At 36.9% G+C, this 20,708-nt stretch overlaps 1 protein-coding gene across 2 annotated transcripts; it reads right to left on the bottom strand.

The window, feature by feature from the left end:
* Positions 1 to 1,809: 1,809 nt before the first annotated feature.
* On the bottom strand, positions 1,810 to 7,697 carry LOC135690244 (uncharacterized). 2 transcript variants are annotated; one of them, XM_065207748.2, is made up of 4 exons: positions 7,543 to 7,697; positions 5,112 to 5,172; positions 3,676 to 3,697; positions 1,810 to 2,744 (listed from the first exon to the last, which is right to left on the bottom strand). In XM_065207748.2, exons 2-4 carry the CDS (start codon positions 5,145 to 5,147, stop codon positions 2,017 to 2,019), a joined length of 786 nt encoding a protein of 261 aa, XP_065063820.2. In that variant the 5' UTR covers positions 5,148 to 5,172; positions 7,543 to 7,697; the 3' UTR covers positions 1,810 to 2,016. The 2 variants fall into 2 exon arrangements, with proteins under 2 accessions (XP_065063820.2, XP_065063828.2); XM_065207756.2 differs by having other exon boundaries at positions 7,572 to 7,647.
* Positions 7,698 to 20,708: the final 13,011 nt, after the last annotated feature.

The following is a 20,708-nucleotide window of genomic DNA, read 5'->3' as shown; positions in this document are numbered from 1 at the left end:
TTGACCTATTTACTAACTTTTTTACGTACATTTCTATTATTTGTCTATTATTTACTTTTATTTAGTAAATCACTTTTTGTATCATTAAAATGTATTCATTTTTGATGTGTAAACATGGCCTACTGAAATCAGTCAAAATAAGGAAGACGCACATTTCTGTTCAGAAAGTAAATTTCTACCAATCAATACAACAGTGTCCCATATTTCCCCAAAGTCTGTCACTGAGGTTTAAGCATGACTCTTCCCCTCCAAAATTTCACCCAATAAACAATAATCTGTGTTCTTCTGAGAAACGCCAAACTTTCTATCCTGAGCAATTCTAGTATTTTATTAAATTTAGTCTGGGGGATGCTTTTTTAGCCTTTCTAGAAGGTAAAAGTTCAAAAATTTTCTTCCGCGTCGGACCCAACCATGGTGGGTCCTCCTACGAGAGTAAACTTGATTCTTAGCTCCCAAGGTTCAATTTCTTGGGGCCGTCTCTGAAAAATGTTATTAATCCAATCATACACACAAGTCAATGTACTAAGGAATATCTGTAAATACCTTCTATAGAGCAGAAGGTCTTGAGAAATCCAAAAATATTGACTTTTGTTTTTAAAGTAATTTGCCCCTCAACTGTTTCCATAACACATACCATAAATCCCTTGTGGTACCATGACCCACTGCATACTTTATATTCATCCGCTCTGCTGACCCCCCCCCCCCCCCCCCCCCAATTCACATGACAGATTTACGGCCCTGTAACAAAGTAAAGAGCATATAATGGCGTGAAATTATAAGGAAATTTAGTTTGCGGAAATTTATATTTCTGGACTTCAAATATTTGGGTGAATTCATTAGCATCTTTTTTCACCCAAAAACTACAGCTTCTTTTGAGCTCCCTATAACACAAATTTCAGCTTATAGAATTTCCTCTGATCTTTAGAACCTTGCGCGACAAATATGGCTGGAAGGCCGCCGTGCGGTTTCAGAGGCTCTGGGGCAAAATGGAAAATTTTTGCGACCACACCCTTAAGATTATTAGCTTAAAATGCATCTCAGAAAATTTCAATCATTTCCTGCAGTCATTGCTTATAGTCGTTAGCTTGCTACTTATAGCAAATAATTTGCAATGCACTCTTTTTTGTACGAACCAGTGAAATTAACTTAAGGCTGACTGTTTTTTCGAAAATCTGAGGCTGGATTGTTCTTAATTTGTTCTAAAATTTACAGGTTGTGTGCAGTGCGATTGCTAGCGTTTTCGCTCTAGGGAGGTGTTCAGGCCTTATTTGCCACAGAGTGAGTAAGACAACCTTCATTTGCCGACAGGTTTGAATATTCACCGAAAGGCACCCACACATGGCTAAAAGTTCTTGTTTTTGAGATAAAGCCTTGTTCAAAATTACATTTTACAGTAGCTCAGCCTCAGCTTGTTCTTATTCTGTTTTTGACTTTTGACCAATTTTGAGGCTCGTGTTCTTATAAAATTACTCTTACAAAAAAGAGTATTTTATAAAAAAGAAAGTTGACTACGACCAACCATGACCAACAAAATAAATGAATTATATGTTGAAATGTGGTCAAACTTCCTATTCAATGCTGAGGCTCCCGCTGCATGACCGACTTTCGTAGAGTTTGCAGACATTGTGAGGGGGGGGGCGTGACGCCCCCACATTCCCCATCGGCACATCCCTGCCGCTCTTGTTGCCTTTTTGGCAATGCAAGACCTAACTGAAGAAAGAAAAGGAGGCGGTACCGTGTAAACATTAATCACAAAGAAATGATTTGGTGTTTGAAGGTATTTCGAAGGTATAAGACAGTAACAGTCTCTTCTTCATTTCAGCAGTTATCTCTTATATCTTATCTTCGAAGCATATTGGGGTATTTGAGGAAAAGAACAAGAGTCAAATCTTAATACTAATACACTCAATAAACATATAGAGTTGAACGTTATTTAACAAGAACAAGATACATAATCAAAAGGAAAAACTATATAAAAACAATAGAAAATCAGCTTGTTTAGTCCAGCCTTGGAGATCAGCCCTGGGTACCAGGCATGCCAACCTTCATCGGGCGGATTTCTGTTGGCATTCTTCTGCATTTGCACAGGGGGCATCCATCCTTGCCACGCTGAAATCCGAACCTGCAATATTGTCTGCACATCTGAGGAGGACATTGTCTGCATTTGCAAACTGGGCACCCGTCTTTATCGCTCAAAAAGCCGTGTTTGCAGTGCATTTTGCACATCACTGGGGGACAGAGTGGTTTTGGATCTGGTTTACATTCGCAGATTTCACATCCGAATTCATTCTTTTGAAACCCATTCTTGCAATACATTCGGCACATGCCAAGTGGACATTTTCTGCATTTGCAAGTATTACAGCCTTTATCGTCTCTCTCAAAGCCATGTTCACAGTACATGGCACACATAGCCAAAGGACAGACTGGAGGTTTGACGGTACAATGACAAAACGGACACCCTCTTCTCTTACCTTTCTTGCATTCTTTAGGGCATACTGGGGGAATTGGGGGGCAAATTGGCAAGCACTCGCAAAAGTCACATCCATCAACATTTCTACATGCACCAAATCTTCCTCCAGGGCAATGTATCATCGGACAGGGCTTCTTCGGGGATGATTGGCCAGTTGGTATGCATTTACAGCTTATCTGAGAGCAGTCAACATCTTCTGTCCACGGTCTTTCTGTCCGAAAACCTTCTGGGCATTCCGGACACATAATAAGGGGACATGGTATGCCTGATTTTCCTTTTAAAAGCAAAAATGTAGCCATAAGAAATCTTGAAATTTAAATGCCTGTTTAATATTCTCGAATAATTATCAAGTTCAGTATGAGGATGTTGAAAAGTGGCAATGAAGCCGCTTTCATTTCAGATTGTCAGTTATTATTATAATATATATCAACTGATATCCTTGGCATTTGAATACAGCCATTCATAAAAAATATTCTTACGTTACGTCTTTGCCTCTAGGAGGCAGAAAGCTGCCTCGTTCTACATTTGCACTTTACAATTTTTCAAAAGAATCGCTAAATTTTATTATCAGCTCCAGTCTTCTGACCATTATTTATTTGGGCCTAAAATATTTGTCAAAAATGGATGCAGGAGACAGAGGCAGAGTTTAGAGCACAAAACTGTAAACTGAGACTTTGAACGTAGAGAGACAAAATGACAGTGATAAAAGTATACGTGTAAATACCGTAAATGCCTCGAATAAGTGCCAGGGCGCTTATTTAGTTTTTGAGGCTCCAGGATGGGCGCTTATTCGAGGGAGGCGCTTAATCGAGGGGGCTCTCATTTGAAAAATATATTTGGAAGTAACTAAAAAAGAATGTATTTTTAATTGAAGCCTGTTGTTATGATTATGATTTTTGACTAAAAGTAAAAAATAAGAAAAAAAACTAAATAAACTGAGTTGGCCATTCAATCTTTCTCCCTTCCAATTATGTTGTCGTCGAAAATTAGATGAAGCGCCCGTTTCTGAAGGATGAAGGATGGGCGATTATTCGAGAGTTGGGCGCTTATGTTAGGGGCGCTTATTAAATAGCTTCACCTCTAGGGTGGGTGCTTATTCGGGGAGAAGCTTATTTGAGAGGGGTGCTTGTTCGAGGCATTACGGTAATAAGTCATATTTCGACGGCAAAGATGTTATACCAAAAACTAAAAGAATCTTCTCGTACCTTCTGGAGCTGCCAAACAAAGCTACAAGAGATAAAAATGTTTCAATCAGAGTCATAACATTGAGGGTATTTGCAAGTGCAACGAGAGGGGAAATTAGGAGGAGTAAAAGGTCCAGGACCCGTGCTTTAATCGGGCCCGTAATAATCTTACACCATATTACAATCAGGTTGTTCAAAGTTCTATTTTCAACGCAAAAAGCTACTACTTTCAGCTACCTATTAAAGATCGACGCTTGTAAGTTTACCACAGGGAATAGTGATGTCCACATGCCCTTGATTCATGCATGGAACGTTTTTGCACAATCTTCTTCAGAATCTTTAAAAACATTTCAAACAATTATAACTAAAAAGGGCGTTTCACAGTTCTCAAGGAGCCCGAATGGCGCGACCACTTAAAATTAGAGGAACCCAGTTTTATGTATCCCTCCTGAGTTTCAGAAACCCCACTTAGAATCAGATGCAAGCGTAAACATTAACATAAAGAGCGTAAACGTTGTAGGGTTAAAATATTCGAAGAGAGTTAAGTTCTAGAGGACTGTATATATTCAACATAAATGTAAGATAAATATTTTAATAGTTTGACGAACGAGAGAAATCACCTGGTTGTCTTTGGAAATACCATACGACACCAAAGAATCGTACAGCAAAGAATGATTCGAATAAGAATTAGTCTACGTAAGAATGTCAATAAAACGACGTTTCGCAAGAGTTTTTCGGATATAAATGTTCTCAAGAGTTACCAGATACGACTGTTCGCTAGCGTTTTTGATAATAAGTTCCGATATGCCACGCCTATCAACAAAGTAGCCTCGCTTTCATGGTTCGCTCACACTGGGCCCGAGCTGGCTGTCGGAGGTCTCGGATATTTACACGTTCCAATCGATCAACGAACCCTCTAGGCTCCAGGCTCTGGCAGTCGACTTTGTTTAAACAAAAGAAACTAACTTTCATTTATTTTATCTGATACAATCAAACGATTTGCATATCAGTAGAGCTTTTTCCAAAATCCACCTTTCTCCAAAACAATAGAGCTTTTTCCAAAATCTTTTGTCATAGACGGCAAAGTTTCCCTTGCCCGACCCCCTTACTTTCCAATCTCTGTCGGAGCCCATGTGGAAAATGAGTAGGTATGCTCTTAGTTATACAAACTCAATGCAATGGGGATGAAGTCCATTTCGGGGGAAAGTCCATTTTAGGGGGAAAGTCCATTTTAGGGGGAAGGAGAGTTCCTGTTCGGTTGCTTGCTGCTTAGTTCACTGTTAGAAAGGAAGAAGGTGCAGCATATAATTTGTCCTGTTTAAATATTACCAGTCTTATTGGATGCTGCAAACACTCCTACAATGCTGGGAAGAAAACGTAGAACTAACCCCTCCCCCTCCAACATCTTGCGAGCAAACCAATAATATCATTTGCGAAGCGTAGCAAAAGAATCTCACCTGGGTTGCCACGGCAAGCAGTATTAATTTCAGCATCTTCTTCGCTTATCTACAGCAATTCCTGCAAATAGAAGATTCGTGATCGAACATTTCCTGCTTTGCTTATCTAGGACTTTCATGGCTGTCTTTGCCTACCTGCAGGCACCATTGTTTGTTTACCTTGTTGTAAAACTGACATGAAGGAAAATGGAGTTTCTCGGTGGGGAATAGAGTTTCCTTTAGGAATTTGTAATCTCATTTCATTCGTTTTATATTCTTTACACTTGATCGATTAGTCAATTTGAGGACCTTATAGTAGAGTCTAAAATATGAATAATAATAAATACATATACAATGAAAAGTTGACATTTCATAGCACTCATAGGGGAAGCAATTAATGCAAATTAGAAATTTGAAATCCTGATTCCCATGAGCTGTTTACTTCACATTTTAGAGGTTCGCTAAGAAAATGACTCTTATCTCCAATAACTTGTGTACCATTCTCATACATGTATACCATTCTAGGCAACTCTGGAATCGTTAATGCATCTGTTTGCGATTATTTTAATAATAAAATGCGTTAATGCATTTATAACTCTGAATTCTGTCCTGCCTCGATACTATTAAGATATGCATACCTTTAAGAAAACTGGTGAATAACGTAATGGCTCTCGCAAAAGAAACCTACAATCACGCATTGCCGAGCGTTGTAAGAAAAGAAAGTTTGGCATTTGCTGATTCAGACACTCGACATGGTGAACATTTATCCAGTTCTTTGAGTCGACCCTACACATATATTTAGGACTGTGACTATTTTTAGTACAATATTCTTATAGCTTCAGATAAAGAGAGGCATAAAAATTTAAATAAATCCATTCCTGTCTTTCTCGCACATGTCTAATCTTTTGACTGGGAAGAAAAAGAGACGGTTAAAAACATGTTCTAGAGCGCTTTTTGTTCCTAACTTCAATTGAGGATGAATTATTGTGTAGATAGGTGTAGAATCATCTTGCCTGGTGGCGATATTCGACTCTCTATGAACTTATATACTAACAAATGTTTACCAATATTTGCCCAGCTAAAGCTAAGGTCAAAATGTCGTTGCCAGACATTGTTTCTAAAGCTACTTTGTATTAAATATTTAAAGTAATATTTAACATTCTCGTACACAAACTAATTCCTGTTTCAACATTTATCCTAAACATTCCATGACCTATCTGCTTAAGAAAATTAATTTAAAATAAGACGTTTGTCAATTTTGACTTGAATGCTGCCCATCTTCTCGCTGTGTTTTTACTTAACTGTCAGTTTCATTATCAACTCTAACAGAGGGCTGTGCAATTGTCCACAAGGCAAAGTCTTAATCCTAATTCTGAAATCTGCCTTGCTTTGTCTCTCTTTAATTTGTCATTTGGGCAATTCAGGCTTCTGAACATCAGATGATTTGCGTTCCCAGCGAAGACACTTGAGACAAAGCACGCCGAATTATGTTCAACACTGCGAGACCATGTGGCTCGTCTTACTGGCCATTCTTTCACTGTCCCACTCTATAACTGAGGACCTGCCCCCACCCCCGAGTACCAAAATACTATTCATCATCTAACATTTTCTCATCGAATTTAGACGAAAAACAAAATTGATCCTGCCGAAAACTAGGAGGGACGTGCTATAAATTAAATTTTTTGCTACTAATTTAGGGGTGACATTTTATGCTTGCCTCTTTCTCTTATCGAAATCCTGATTTACAATAGTCTACAAATAGACAAATTGTTGGACTTGTATGGAACGACGTTGACATGGAGCGACGTTGTATTTAGCGACAAAGAATTAATGTGAAACTCCAATCCTTGACAAAAGTCCTTGGAACACCCTGTGACCAATGAAAGATTTTGAAGAAATAAAGGTTTCCGGCTGTAAGATACAGATATATCCCCCCTCCCCCCAAAAACAATGTTGGCTGAAAAGACTATTACTTACCCTAGCTGATAAACTGACATTGGACGAATTTCAAGCTTTGAAACTGTTGTTATTCAACATTGTTTCAAGGGGGAGAGGGGGATGCTACTGAATTTATGCGAAATTTTAGCTTGGTGTACCAAGACTTTTGGCAAGGATTGTCGATCTCGCTGAAAAAGCATGAGCGGTACAAAAACAATAAATGCATGCTAAAGAATAAGTGCAGGTTCTCCTTGGACGATCGGAATTCTTCAAATCTTACGTATCTTCAGACCAATCTTTTCTCAAAAAAGTCGGACAGTCTTATCTCAATAAAGCAAAAATATTCTGAGAAGAACCTATACCAAGCCCCCGTTTGGCATCTGCTACGTCCATGGACAAGTTGAAAAGTAGAAAGTATTTCCGAAAGGATTGGCATTGTCATCCTTCTATATATTGCTAAATTATGTCGTGTCATAAGATAAGCATCGAGCTGACAATGAATAAATTTGCTTACCTTATACTTTGAAATTGACTTGTACTTACACAGCTGAGAAAAGTCGGTCTGTCTCGTACGAATCGCTGAAAGGAATGAAGAAAAGTGTATCATTGCCCGGAGTCTATAGACACAAGTGAAGAACAGCACATCAATACAACGATAATGGACAATTGTAAAATGTGACGCACCATGAAAGGTGTGAGCTCTGTGACTAACGAGTTTGCACAATGGTGCTTTCAGTGTATAAAACACGGAGTGGTGGAATGATGGAGCTTGAGGACTTTTACAGCAAAGAACGTTTACAAGGCTTTGACAAATGCCTCTATCAGGGGCGTATTTAAGCAACAATGATTGGGGGGATGTTAGACACTAAATTTGGTGCCACACCCTTCAGGTCACTGGTAAATGATGGAAAGGCCCATTTTTTAATATTTGGATTTTAACTGTGGCGTAGCCAGGTTTGGGAGATTGGTAGGCCAAAGAGGCAAATATTTTTGCTGATCACACCCCTAAGAATTTGGGAAAACACCCATTTTGTAAATGTTTTTGAAAAACCCATGGCATTTTTACGTGGCAATTTCTCTTTATTCAACGTCATAGGTGGCTGACCATATCCTACAACTGGCTATTTCCTTCACAATTCCACTAACGTTTATATCCTGAATTGTGTAAGGCGAGGAATCTCTATGTGTAAAAAGTGATTTTCCAAAGTTGCAATCAAATATTTAAAAAAATTAACAACATTCAAAAGTTTTAAACGAAGTCCGTTTTCCTTGGAGGAAAGTCCACGACAAGCATTTCAGAATTCAATTTTTTTGAAGATTGGGTTGCTTTAGCATTTTAGTTTCTATTTTATCAGGAATGTCTCAAGAACGTGAAAGACTTTTCTATACAAACCCCAAAAAGAGGAGAAATTAGCGAACATTGAACATTGAGGCTCTCCTACGAGCAGAAAAGCTTAAAATACATTTGAGAATATCCCTCGCCCCCCGTCCCCCCTCCCGCCTTACACCACTGATAAGAAGATTAATACTGATAAAAAAATAAATGAAGTGAAATCTTGGCGTTACTTTGCTACAACTGACTACCAACAAATGATTTTTACCGAATGAAACAAAATTTACCGAAGGACACAGAACTATTGGGGGGTGTCGCACCCCCTAAATCCGTCTCTGGCCTCTACATCGTAAATTCTCAAATCAACCCCAGGGCTGATGATTTTCTGGATAGGGGCTAATTCGGGAGGAGGCTTATTAAATTGTATACGCATTTGTATATCAGAATACGTTGATTTTTTATTAAAATTATCATGAAAGCAAATTGCAGTACCTAATGCAAGACACGGAAGCAAAATCTAAAATATAGAATATGTGAATTACTGATAGAATATGTAAATAGTAAAGAAACAAACTGGCAAAACCGGAACGAATAACCGGAACATAACTGGGATTGTTCCCGGACTTCAAAAGCTTTTTTGCTATGCTTGCTTTAGATTTTTAGGACTTTTGTAATATGAACATTTTACATTTACGAAGGTTTACTCTCTCAATGTGTCTGTCTTTCTCAATGAGGAGGCCATGATCACTGCATCACATTTTGTTATTCGATGTTTGTATTTTACTTAAAAAAATTTTAACACTGTTTAGAGATAGGCCTACCATATCATTTCCTCCTTCCAAAATTTCACAAAGTATTTCTTACCGCGTTCTTAAAAATTTTTTGGTTGTTGCTGAGTAGGCGTGGGTTACCAACAGAGATAGCGCTATGGGATGTCATGGGGGGGGGGCAACTGCCCCCTCAAGAGTTCCAAATGACACCCCGTCGGAAGTCAAAACAAAAAAGAAAAAGAATTGTCGGTTCTTTGCAACTGTCGAATGAGAAATTTACTTTTTTTATAAGAAACATTAAATTGAAGTTCAGGCTGGAATTTAGACTTTCGATAAAACCATTAAAACCATTGAAACTTTGAGGCTAGATGGAAAAAATTCGTTTGAGAGGAAATGTTTATATGAAGTTTCACAACTTAGTTCTGAATTACACTTTAAAGTACCTCCGCCTCAGCTTGTTCTTAATTTGTTCTTAACTATGAAATTTGAATAAATTAAAATTTACTTGTGTTCTTATAACATTGTTCTTATGAGGAAAGATTTTGTCAAAAACTGTCGCGAAACTTCATGATTTATTAGGAAACTGATAGGCGTCAAATGTTTGATGGAAATCAAATTTTGCGAAGCAACATTAAAGATCGTAAAACATTGTAAACCACGGTGGCCAAACGAATAAAAAATAATGTTGGATGCTGTTTTATGCCGATGTTTTAATCGCTTAGCCAGGGCTTTAAGATTTCATCAAATAATAGTAGAACATTGAAAACGATGGAAAAAAAATCGCGCCAAGAAATATTCTGGACTTAAACAAGAAATAAACGACGCAAAAGTTTCTTCTCGCTTCCTCAGGGATGACATTGCGATAACTATTAAATGCGCATATTAACAATAAAAATTTCGTCAGATAAATTTTCGGCAGATGAACTTTGTCGAAAAAAATTTTGGACAAATTTTATGGAATTTCGTCGTGACAAAGTTTTGTCGTGGATTTTTAACAAATAGATAGCAACATATTACCAAAATCGCAAGTGACAAACCCATACAGGTTGCTTTATATTCAATCCTATAGATACCGACTTCGTAGAGACATGGGGGCTTGATTGAGCACGCATCCGGAATTTGGCTTAACCTCCCAGACAATTTTTTCAGACAGCACCTCATGTCAGGAAAGCTAGATTAAAGCGGAAAGGTGGAGTCAAAAGAGATACTTTTGGTATCCAAATAGTCTCTACTCTATATTTATAGGCATAAAAGTTTATAAACAGAGAAATAATTAAAAATATTAGTGTGAATATAAGATTCGGAAAGCATAAGACAATCTCCAAACAAAAGTTGGTTTCGAAATTGTGTTCCCTGTAGCTTTCAAATTGGGTTTAAAAGTGCAAAAAGCTACCTTGAACAAATGAAAGAAAGTAGCGTAGCCAGGGTGGTAAGATTTGAGGGAAGAGGGGTTGGGCAAAGGCGAGTTGAGCAAGAAACATTGGGGTCCCCACCCTTTTGGACCCAAGATATGGGTGGCGTCCGCCCCTCGTTACGTCACTGAGTTAAAACTATTTTCATTGAACGATGATGAAAACGAGGTTAGTTCAATAACCGACAACAGTGATGATGATGCCTACGATAAAGATGATTATTAAGATGATTTAAATTTAGAAATGACGTAATTTACATGGAATAGATCATAAGGATACATTCTGATTGTTGACCTCATGTAATAGTTTTTCTATGCGAATTCCCAAAAGTCTTAAATGCAAAAAAATTCGTCGTGACAAAATTTCGACTCATTTTGAATTTCGTCGAAGAAATTTTCGTCCAAATATTTGTCCGAAATTTTGTCACGACGAAATATTTTGTAGTAAATGTAGCCATTTCCACTGTCAACAAGATATTTCCATGATATTCAGTCAAGGAGTGCCTTGACGTTTTCAAAAGAAAATACCCAAAAAGCAAGATCATGCTGCTTTGGGCAAAAACCAAGGAAGGAATGGCAATGCATTGATAATGTATAATGAAGAAATGGCAATGTACAAGGAAATAATGTATTGTTATTGGGCCTATATGCAAGAAACATCAAAACATTTGAATATCAAATTTGGGCAATTTGAAACGCTTTAACCAAATTTTTAGTTAAAAGAGAGTGTTAAAGATTTGATTGAAGGGATAAAAGCGTTTTTTCGATTTATTTTCAAAACATTCAAAGATTTAAAGAAACTGTAAAAGGAAGTTCATGAAATATCTCGGCAACCATTTTGATTGTCGTCGGCACTTATTCGGTATCTTTATAGTCGGTATCTTTTTTAGATTGTTTGCGCATCGTGGTTTCGTTTCTAGCGCCACCGGTTACAAAATGCAAAAGAGAGGCAGAATTTTTTTGTAATTTATAATTTAATCAAAATTTTGACACGTTTTTTATATTAATCGACACTGTGTGTGTGTGTAATCTTATTTTAATTCGACAATTTTTACATATAGCTAACAATATATACATCATTTAAATATATACAAGTTAACTAATCAAAATCGAATATACAGAACAAATAAACAAAATTAATATTTTCTAAATAATACAATTAAGTTGGTAGGCAAGCACAAGCACTACATTTGTAGTTGGGACCGTCCCATTTTTTCATTAAAACCTTAAAACTTTTCAGATTTTCTGCCGATTTTAGTTCATTCGGTAGGCCATTCCAAATCTGTGGCCCAATGGACTTGAGACTCTTGTACCCGAAAGTTGTTTGATTAGGCCTAAAATGTGCTAAATTATTTGGATTTCTTGAAGAATAAATTGAAGAACGTAATTCAAAAATGCTCTGCATAAATGGTGGATTCAAATGATTCAGTGTTTTAAATATTTCAATGCAAAGGAGTCTTTGGCGGGCAACACGCATCGTGCATTTACTCGATCTCGAAAGCAAATCATCATACGAACTCGTATGATCATTATAAAGAAATCTTAGAGCACGTTCTTGTAATTTTTCTATTTTCTGCAATGATTTGGAAGATGAGAAATACCAAACCAAAGGACAATAGTCAAAATTAGAATATACGAAACTCTGAACAAGGATCTTCTTCTCCTGAAAGCCAATGAATGTCTTTAATCTTTTGAGAACATTTAATTGCGTTGCAACCTTTTTGCAAAGATTCGAAACATGTGGGTCGAAATCAAGTCTATAATCCAAAGTGACTCCTAAAAGTTTCACAGTCTCCTCAGATTTGATTATTTTACCGTTAATGTTAATTTGTTCTCCACTAGTATTTGTTCGGTTTTTTCTAAGCAGTAAAGCATGGAATTTGTCAGGATTAGCAATCATTTCATTTTGTTCTAGCCAAGCTAGAGCAACTCCAGATTCTTTTTCCAAAATATTGATAAGATCGGGCTTACTTTTAGAGAAATAAGCAAGAGTATTGTCGTCAGCATAGCTATAGAGAGTTGCCTGTTTTATGAAAAGAAACAAATCATTTATATAAAAGATAATCAGGATTGGGCCCAGCACAGATCTTTGGCGTACACCAGAAATAACCTCTAGGAAGGAACTGTAAGTATTATTTATCCGAACGCTTTGTTTACGTCGCTTGAGATAAGAATAGGTAAGGACAAGCGCATCTTCATCGAATCCGTATGCATGTAGTTTGGCAATGAGCAAGTCATGTGGAATGCAATCAAAAGCTTTAGAAAGATCCACCAGGACTGCACCTACGAGGTAATCGTTGTCGAGGTTAGACCTCCAATCTTCAATCATTCGTATTAATACATGATGGGTGCCGTAAGCTCGTCTATAGGCCGCAATGAAAACAGAAAGTGTGTTATCTAAGTGTTGAGTCATTTGTTTTTTCAGGACCTTTTCATATATCTTAGAAAAGGTATTAAGAACACTAACTGGGCGGAAATTTCTTTCCACCGTGCGAATTGGTTCCCCCTTATCTAAAGGGCAGACCGCAGCCTTTTTTGCATCGTCTGGGAATCTAGAATTTCGAATGCTACAGTTTATTGCCATGGTTAGTGCGACTGAGAGTTCGTTAGAAGCTAGAGATACTAGCTTTGGGGGTATTTGATCCTCACCAGTAGATTTTTTTCCATCAAGGGATTTTAATAGTTCCATAATTTCTTGATTGCCTATTTCATGAAAGGAAAAGGTATTCAATACTTGTTCTGGGTTTTGAATGATAGCTAGGACGCTAGGATGGTTTTTATACTTGTCAAGAATTAATCTAACAATTTGTCGGTCATCAGAAACTCCAGTATATTCAGCAAGGTTAACGGGCTTCTTGACGCTGGATTTCTCTACTATGTTTACATAGTGATCGTTGAAGATCTCTGTCAATTCTTGGTCATATGTTACAACAGTATCGTTTTTCACAAGAGAAATATCGCTACTTGTAAGTCCCCCTTTATTTGAAAGAAAGGGTTCTACGAGATCCCAAAATTCTTTATTTGAAAGTGTACCATTTTTTTCGCTTCTTTAAAGTGGGTTTTCATAGCTTTCTTCCTTAGGAAAACACAATTGTTTCGCTGCTTTTTGAATTTTCTTCCATTTTCTTGTGTAGGGTTCTTATTTAGTCTTTTTTTGAGCCTTGATCTAGTGTAGATTGCCTTTTGTAATTGCTGATTCATAAAAGGGGCGGTATTTCCTCTCTGAAACTTATTTTTCAAAGGAGCATGTTTATCTACAAGTTTTCGAAAAGTAGATGAAAGATTCCTATAAGACAAATCTGCATCATTTGAATCTGCTTTAAAATCAGTATTCTTCACATCTTGCAAAAACTTTTCAGGGTCAAACTTTTTATAGCTACGGTACTTAACAATCTTGGGTTTTAGGCGAGGTATGTGTATTTTCATTAAAGTTAAAACAAGGATGCTCGTTTTAACACAAGGATGTTCGTTTACACTTGTCTCGAAAAATATACAAGGTGAAAGGATCAAAGACAAGTTGGATTCCCCCTATTCCTGACCAGGCCAATTTTAGGTTTTGTAGTGAGATTTTCTTGGCCGGAGGAAATTTGCCCACTTCTGGTTTTATCACAAAAACGAGGATTTTTAGCCATCTGTGGGTGCTTTTTCGGTTAATATTCTAATATGGCGGCAAATGAAGATTGTCTCCCACACTTTGTTGGCAAATGAGGCCTGAACACCTCCCTAGAGCGAATTAATTCACAAACAAAATAAGAACAATGCAGTCTTAGATTTTCCAAAAATATCAAAAACAGTCAGCCTGAACTAAAGCTTACTGGTTCTTTTAAAAAAGCGGCCAGATCTAAACCAAGTTATGTATAATTCTTTACTTATTCAAGCCCTACAAAAGTAACCTTTGAACAGTTTTCCTGCAGAATTAAATACAGTTGCATAATAGCCCATAATGTATCGCTTTTTGTGTATGCATTTTGTCTTGCTTTTTGTGGCTCACTGTTAACAAAGTTTGATTCCTATATCGTAGAGCTTATGGAAAAGAGGGTTCTTTTTTATATAATATGATAATCAATTAATTTGCAGTAGGCTAAAAATTCTGACGTTTTCACACCAAGACTTTTCTTTTTTTTCTTCTGGTAAGGGAACTCAGCAACATCGTTCTCCTTTAAATTCATTATCCGAGATTTAAATTTGGCAAGGTTTAAGCGATTCTTTTTTTCTGTAATCACCTTATGTCATAATTTTCCTCCTAGACATGACATTATATTATATTTCGAAGCAGGTAGCTCTGACTTTTGGATAAGGGTTTGGCTTCCATTTCTATTTTCATATAAAGATGTCTCTTTTCTTCGCCGTGTTGGTTATATAATTATATATAGTTATACGAACAAAAGAATCATTAACATAATTAACATTGTGTGAGAAACGAGACAGATATGAAAAGGAGGTTACATATCATGAGAGTTATCCTGTTACACTTTGTGGGGAAGGAGGCGTTACAATCAACGTCTTTATAGTGAGATATAAAAGACATTTCAAAGAAAATATTGAAAAAATACCGCAATGGACACCGGTCTCAATATATTTTGCAAAGTATTATAGGCTTTCAAGAATAATATTCAGAAACAAAGCAAAACGGCGACGAGAATCCAATGTTATGAGATAAATTTTCCGAAATTATTTGAATTAAGCGAATACTACAGGCTTGCTACAGCATGCTCGACATGTTCATTTTTAGTACTTCATGTAGATTCCAAATTCTCGATTTTTTACTTCATAATTCGATAAGTGAGATTTAATGGCTTCGGTTAATGACCTACTACAGAAACCAAACAGAATTATACATATTTGTCAACTGGATCAATATAAGTGTTTATTCTTTTGTCTGCCATCCTTAAACACACATAAACCTTAAACCGAAAACATCCTCAAACCCTTAAAAAGCAATAAAAACAATGCGTGGTCTGGGTTTTTTAGTTTGCTTGTATTCACAGACTTAACACCGATCCTTGCAACAAATATTGATCATTAATCAAAAAAAGATTTAATTGGTAATACAAATGTCAAAACATAAATTGCAAAAATATCTTTACTTTCATGGACAAAGGCTGTTCTAATGAATGTCCAAGAAACAAACCTTCCGAATTCATGGTAATTTTTAATCGAAGTTTAAAAAACACTTATTACAGCAGGACCGTCGGAAGCGGGGGGCTCTTGGGGGCTGGAGCCCCGATAATTTTCAAGCTGTTTTATGTTTCATATTAGAATTGTACTGAATGGGAGCAAAACAATGGACAGCCCCCCAATCTGAATTTTGTTCCAACAGCACTGTAAAGTAAGACACGTGTGAAGGTAGAGGATACATACTTTCTTGAAAATCTACATTTTTATTGTAACAAACTATAATTCAATTTTAGGTTTATTTTATTATTTTCTTTTTTATAGCCGCTATGAGGTGGCTATAATCACATGCCCACCCAGGGTTTTTCTCCCTTCCCGTGATTCCTCTTTCCTGCTGATGTTTTCTTGTGCTGTAATCACTAACTTTAAAGGGCCTCTCCAGCCAAATTCTGCACTTGCATTTTTTTGGCTAATCTAAAGGAGTTGAACCTGCTGATCACGAATTCGTTATTTGTTTTTCGATGTTTTTTACAGTTTGTGAGATATAAGCTCTTGCATTTCGATAATTGAATTGAATTAACCGACAAAAATTTTTCGGTTTGGTGACACTGTGACGCAATTTTGACGTCACAGTGTATTTCGTTAGTCTCGCCTCAAACCGAATCGAACGACGGCGATTCGCAAATTGAACACTGCAAGTGATGGTACTCTCAGTTCTGTTCCATCGGCTTTTAGTTTGAGCATTTCAGATACCAATTCTGAAGCCTTTAGTTGTTCATACTGCAAAATTTGGCTGGAGAGGCCCTTTAAAAACCTCCTGCTCTAGATTTAGATGCCGTTATCAACGTGTGACTATGACTCGAAATTCATGGCGAACGAGAGCCGCACATTGTGACGTCAGAATGTCACAAAACTTGTCCCGGAGATATAAAAATAAAGTAAAATCTTGCGAAAGTTTTGGCATTAGGCCATCCAGCACTGCGCATAATTGCTGTTAAAGAAAGGCCTGCGGCTTGATCTCCGTAAGTTGTAGTAGCTCTGCAACTGTGTGCAGCAAATATTTTGTGTTAATACCAGCTAACCGATAACATCCCCCCCCCCCCAAAAAGTTCTTAGAATGGCAATGGACGTTGTCTCTGGACCACTAGCTGAAATATTCAATCGATCCATTTCTGATAAAACGTTTCCCTTTCTTATAAAAATGGCTAATGTGTGCCCTATTTTCAAAAAAGGAGATTCAACTAGTAAAGAGAATTATAGACCAAGAAGTATGCTCCCCCTAGCTCCAAAGGTATTTGAGAGAATTATGTTCAATCAAATCTATAATCACATCATTGTTAAACTGTTCCCTTTGCTTTGTGGATTCAGAAAAGGTTAAAGCACATAACATGCTTTATCACGACTTATTGAAGGCTTGAAAAAGTGCCTGGATAAGAAAGATGTGGCTGGTGCAGTGCTTATGGATTTATCAAAAGCATTTGATTGTTTACCCCATATACTTCTACTAGCCAAATTGAAATTTTATGGCTTCAGCGATAACGCAATGGAATTTATGCATAGCTAACTAGATAAAAGAGTACAACGAGTAAAAATATAAACTCAAATTTTAATGATTGGATGGAAACAAAGCAAGGAGTTCCTCAAAGATCACTCTTAGGCCCGTTGCTTTTCAATATTTGCATTAATGATATTTTTTTCTGCATTTGAACAAAAGCAACTTATGCAACTATGCAGATGATAATACAATTTGGCTGTCAAGTACTGATATGAATGAACCTTAATAAATGGTTTTATGAAAATTTTTTGGTGCTAAATGGTGATAAAAGCAAGCTTATAACATTTAAAGCCAATCGATCCGATTTAGAGATATCAAAAATTCAAATAAATGGTTCTACTATAATAGAAAGTAAGAATGTTAAACTTTTGGGAGTAACACTAGACCATCAACTTAGATTAGAAGAACATATTAAAGTTTTTTGTAAAGAAGCTGGAAAAAAGGTAAACGCTCTATCCAGGATTGCTTCGTATATGGACAAATCTAAGCGAATTCTTTTAATGAAAACGTTCATATTATCATATTTTAATTATTGTCCTCTTATTTGGATGTTTTGCAGTAGGAAAAGTAATAATCGAATAAACCGGATTCATGAAAGAGCAATGAGAATAGCTCATGATGATTGTGAATCAACTTTTGAACAACTTTTAATAAAGAATAAAACAATAACTTCTCATAAGAAAAATTTACAATATCTTGCGATAGAAATTTACAAAAAATTTAACGGATTGAATCCACCTTTTATGGATGAAATATTTTCTATAAATGAATGCCCATATTACTTAAGAAACTCCCAATTCAAAACAGCGGAGCTACATTACAAAATATATGGATTTAATACCGTATCATACAGATGTAGCCAAATATGGAACTCAATTCCAAATGAGATAAAGTACTCCCCTACTTTATCAATATTCAAGAAAAAAATCTCAGAATTTACATCGTTTAATTGTACTAGTAATCTTTGCAAGGAAATAGTTAGCTACATCGGTTATATTTGATTTATATTATATTTGGCGCTGGTAATTAATATTAGTTGGTTTTAATTAGCTTGTATGCATAGCTAGAAATTGTACCAATTTTTAATAAAGAAAAAAAGAAAAACGAAAAGTGTGGTTTTAACCCATCTAGCGATTGCGTCTTTTGTCACTGGGAGATGAGGCTTTTGAAAGCTGACAAAGAGATTCGAGTTATTTTGTCTTAATTTTGCAGTTCTAGAAACATATTCTTTCAAATGATGAAAGATGCAAAGATTCTTATCATCGGGGTAAGAAATGAGGTCCAACGGTATTTGACGACTCCCGGGTTTTGTGGTTTTCACTGGCTCTGGTATAGATATACGAAACATATTTTTAAATTCTTGAATAAAATTAATATCAATCTTGTGTATTGTTTGGCAACGTTGACCTGTAAGGACGCGGTTTTATAGGAGAGAACTTCAATGAAAGTTCTGGAGTTAATTGTTGGGATTTAAGATCCACTGTTGAGCGTAATTATTGAGGACAGGGCAGAACTTACAGTGTTAATGGCACTGTAACCTAAACAAGAGTTGTAAAGATGTGTAAGATACTCGGCAACTTGTTCAACCGGCGGTTGAAAGGGGTCCAATTCGTTTTGAGAACAAAATAAATCCCAGCGCGAAAAGTAAGATTTATATTGTTTTAATGTACCTTTACGCCAAGAAGCAAGGATCAGTTTCTGGGATGACGTAGATAGGTTAGAAGTTTCTAATTTTTTGCTGATAAGAGGCACACTTAAAGTTGTAGTTTCTGATGAAGAGGATGAAACATTTCTGGTTGAAAGGGTAGATTCAGAAGATGCTTGCTTGGTTTTAGAATTACTGGCGGGATCTTGAGTAGTCCTTTTACCATTGAAAACCAGGGTTGTGTTGGCCAATCTGGAAGTACTCCCTCTGCATGGTCCACTTTGACTTTTTGAAGAACTCTCGGGACCAGACTAAAAGGTGGAAAGGCATAAAAATTGTATTTGCCCCATTCTAATGTAAATGCATCAATTGCATAAGAATCTGGGTCTGGCCTGGGAGATACAAAGCATTCAATTTGGTGATTTAGACGAGAAGCAAACAAGTCCATATTTGGGCCAAAAGAGGGTTTCTCGAAACTTGAAAGAAGAATTTGTTTATTTAGCATCCACTCAGCTGCGTGTGGCTTTTTCGTCTTGATTCCATATCAGCATATATGTTTTGTTTTCCTGGGATATGAATGACAGATAACCAAATACCTCTTTCAATACACCACTCCCAAATGTATTTACATAGACTATTGCAATATACGGAGTCAGGACCGTCGAGAGGGGGGGGGGGTAACCAGGGTAGTTACCAGGGGGCCCGGGGCCTTAAGGGGCCCGTTGAAAATAAGGTATATATTTTGGCTTTGCGCAGCATTGGCAGGGCGGGCCCATGACCCGATTGATATTCGAATTTTAATCTTTCAACATGGGATCAACAAGCTGGTCTATGATGAGGGCCTTTTCTTGTTAAGGTTTATAATTAAAACATTGACGATACGATCATAATATACTTCTCCCGAAGCCGAAAAATTCGATTGCACTTACATATATCTACTTTTAGGTCAAATGTTTTAGTTATTCCTTGTGTGGACTTCCTATAAACGTAAAAGTTCACGGCGTACTCCAGAGAAAAAGCACATGCGAAGAACCAAGACAAATCCAAACGCTATAAAAGTCTTTATCAAAATCACTAAGCGGGATCACGATCCAACAAACCCCTGCGATGTCATCTTACAGGCACAAGTCTGGTGCTCAGAAAAGGCAGGAAAAAAAGGTACGAGAAAAAGAAGCAAATAAGGCCTCTTGCACATTGTTTGAGGTAGGTGCTTACAAAAGAGACAAGGAAGGTGATTTCAACTTTAAATAAACCTGGCGAAAGCTCTGTTCAAAACACTGCTGAAGAAGATGAAGACACAAACGGCTTGGCTCCTTCGGTAGGCCATGACACCACAGAATGTAGAGAAAGCACCACTGATTTGTCATTAAATCAAGATACTGTTCATAGTGGATCATCTAGTTTTGATGTCGGCACATTGACCGGATTTCCAACGATAAAGGAGCTAGAAAAGGTTGTTAAACTGGTCATTTGCCTCATCCTCCAGAGTTTCCCAAAGATTGCGACGGCCACAAAATTCCAACAACGGTCCTAAATGTGAAGCAGAAAAATGGGGAGGTAATAAGAAGAAGCTGGCTTATTTTCAGTGCTACAAAGGCTATGCAGGTTGTTTGGGCAAACTATTAATAATGGTTCAAAATCAAAATTGGCTTCTCCTGGTGGTTGGGGAGCGAACGACAAAAATTTGTGCAGTAGATCGTATTGAAAAGGACGTTCGCTGGAGGAAATTATTACATAGTAATTGCATAGAGTCTTCCTTATCCTGAGAAGGGCGAACAGACATTGATTCAGAATTCAAGATGAAACCAAGCATTTTAATTTCCTTAGATGGCATAAACACAGATTTCGCTG

The sequence above is a fragment of the Rhopilema esculentum genome, chromosome 10 (genome assembly GCF_057945365.1).
Source record: "Rhopilema esculentum isolate cy_ngs chromosome 10, ASM5794536v1, whole genome shotgun sequence".
Lineage (NCBI taxonomy): Eukaryota > Metazoa > Cnidaria > Scyphozoa > Rhizostomeae > Rhizostomatidae > Rhopilema > Rhopilema esculentum.
This window is presented reverse-complemented; position numbering and strand designations above follow the sequence as displayed.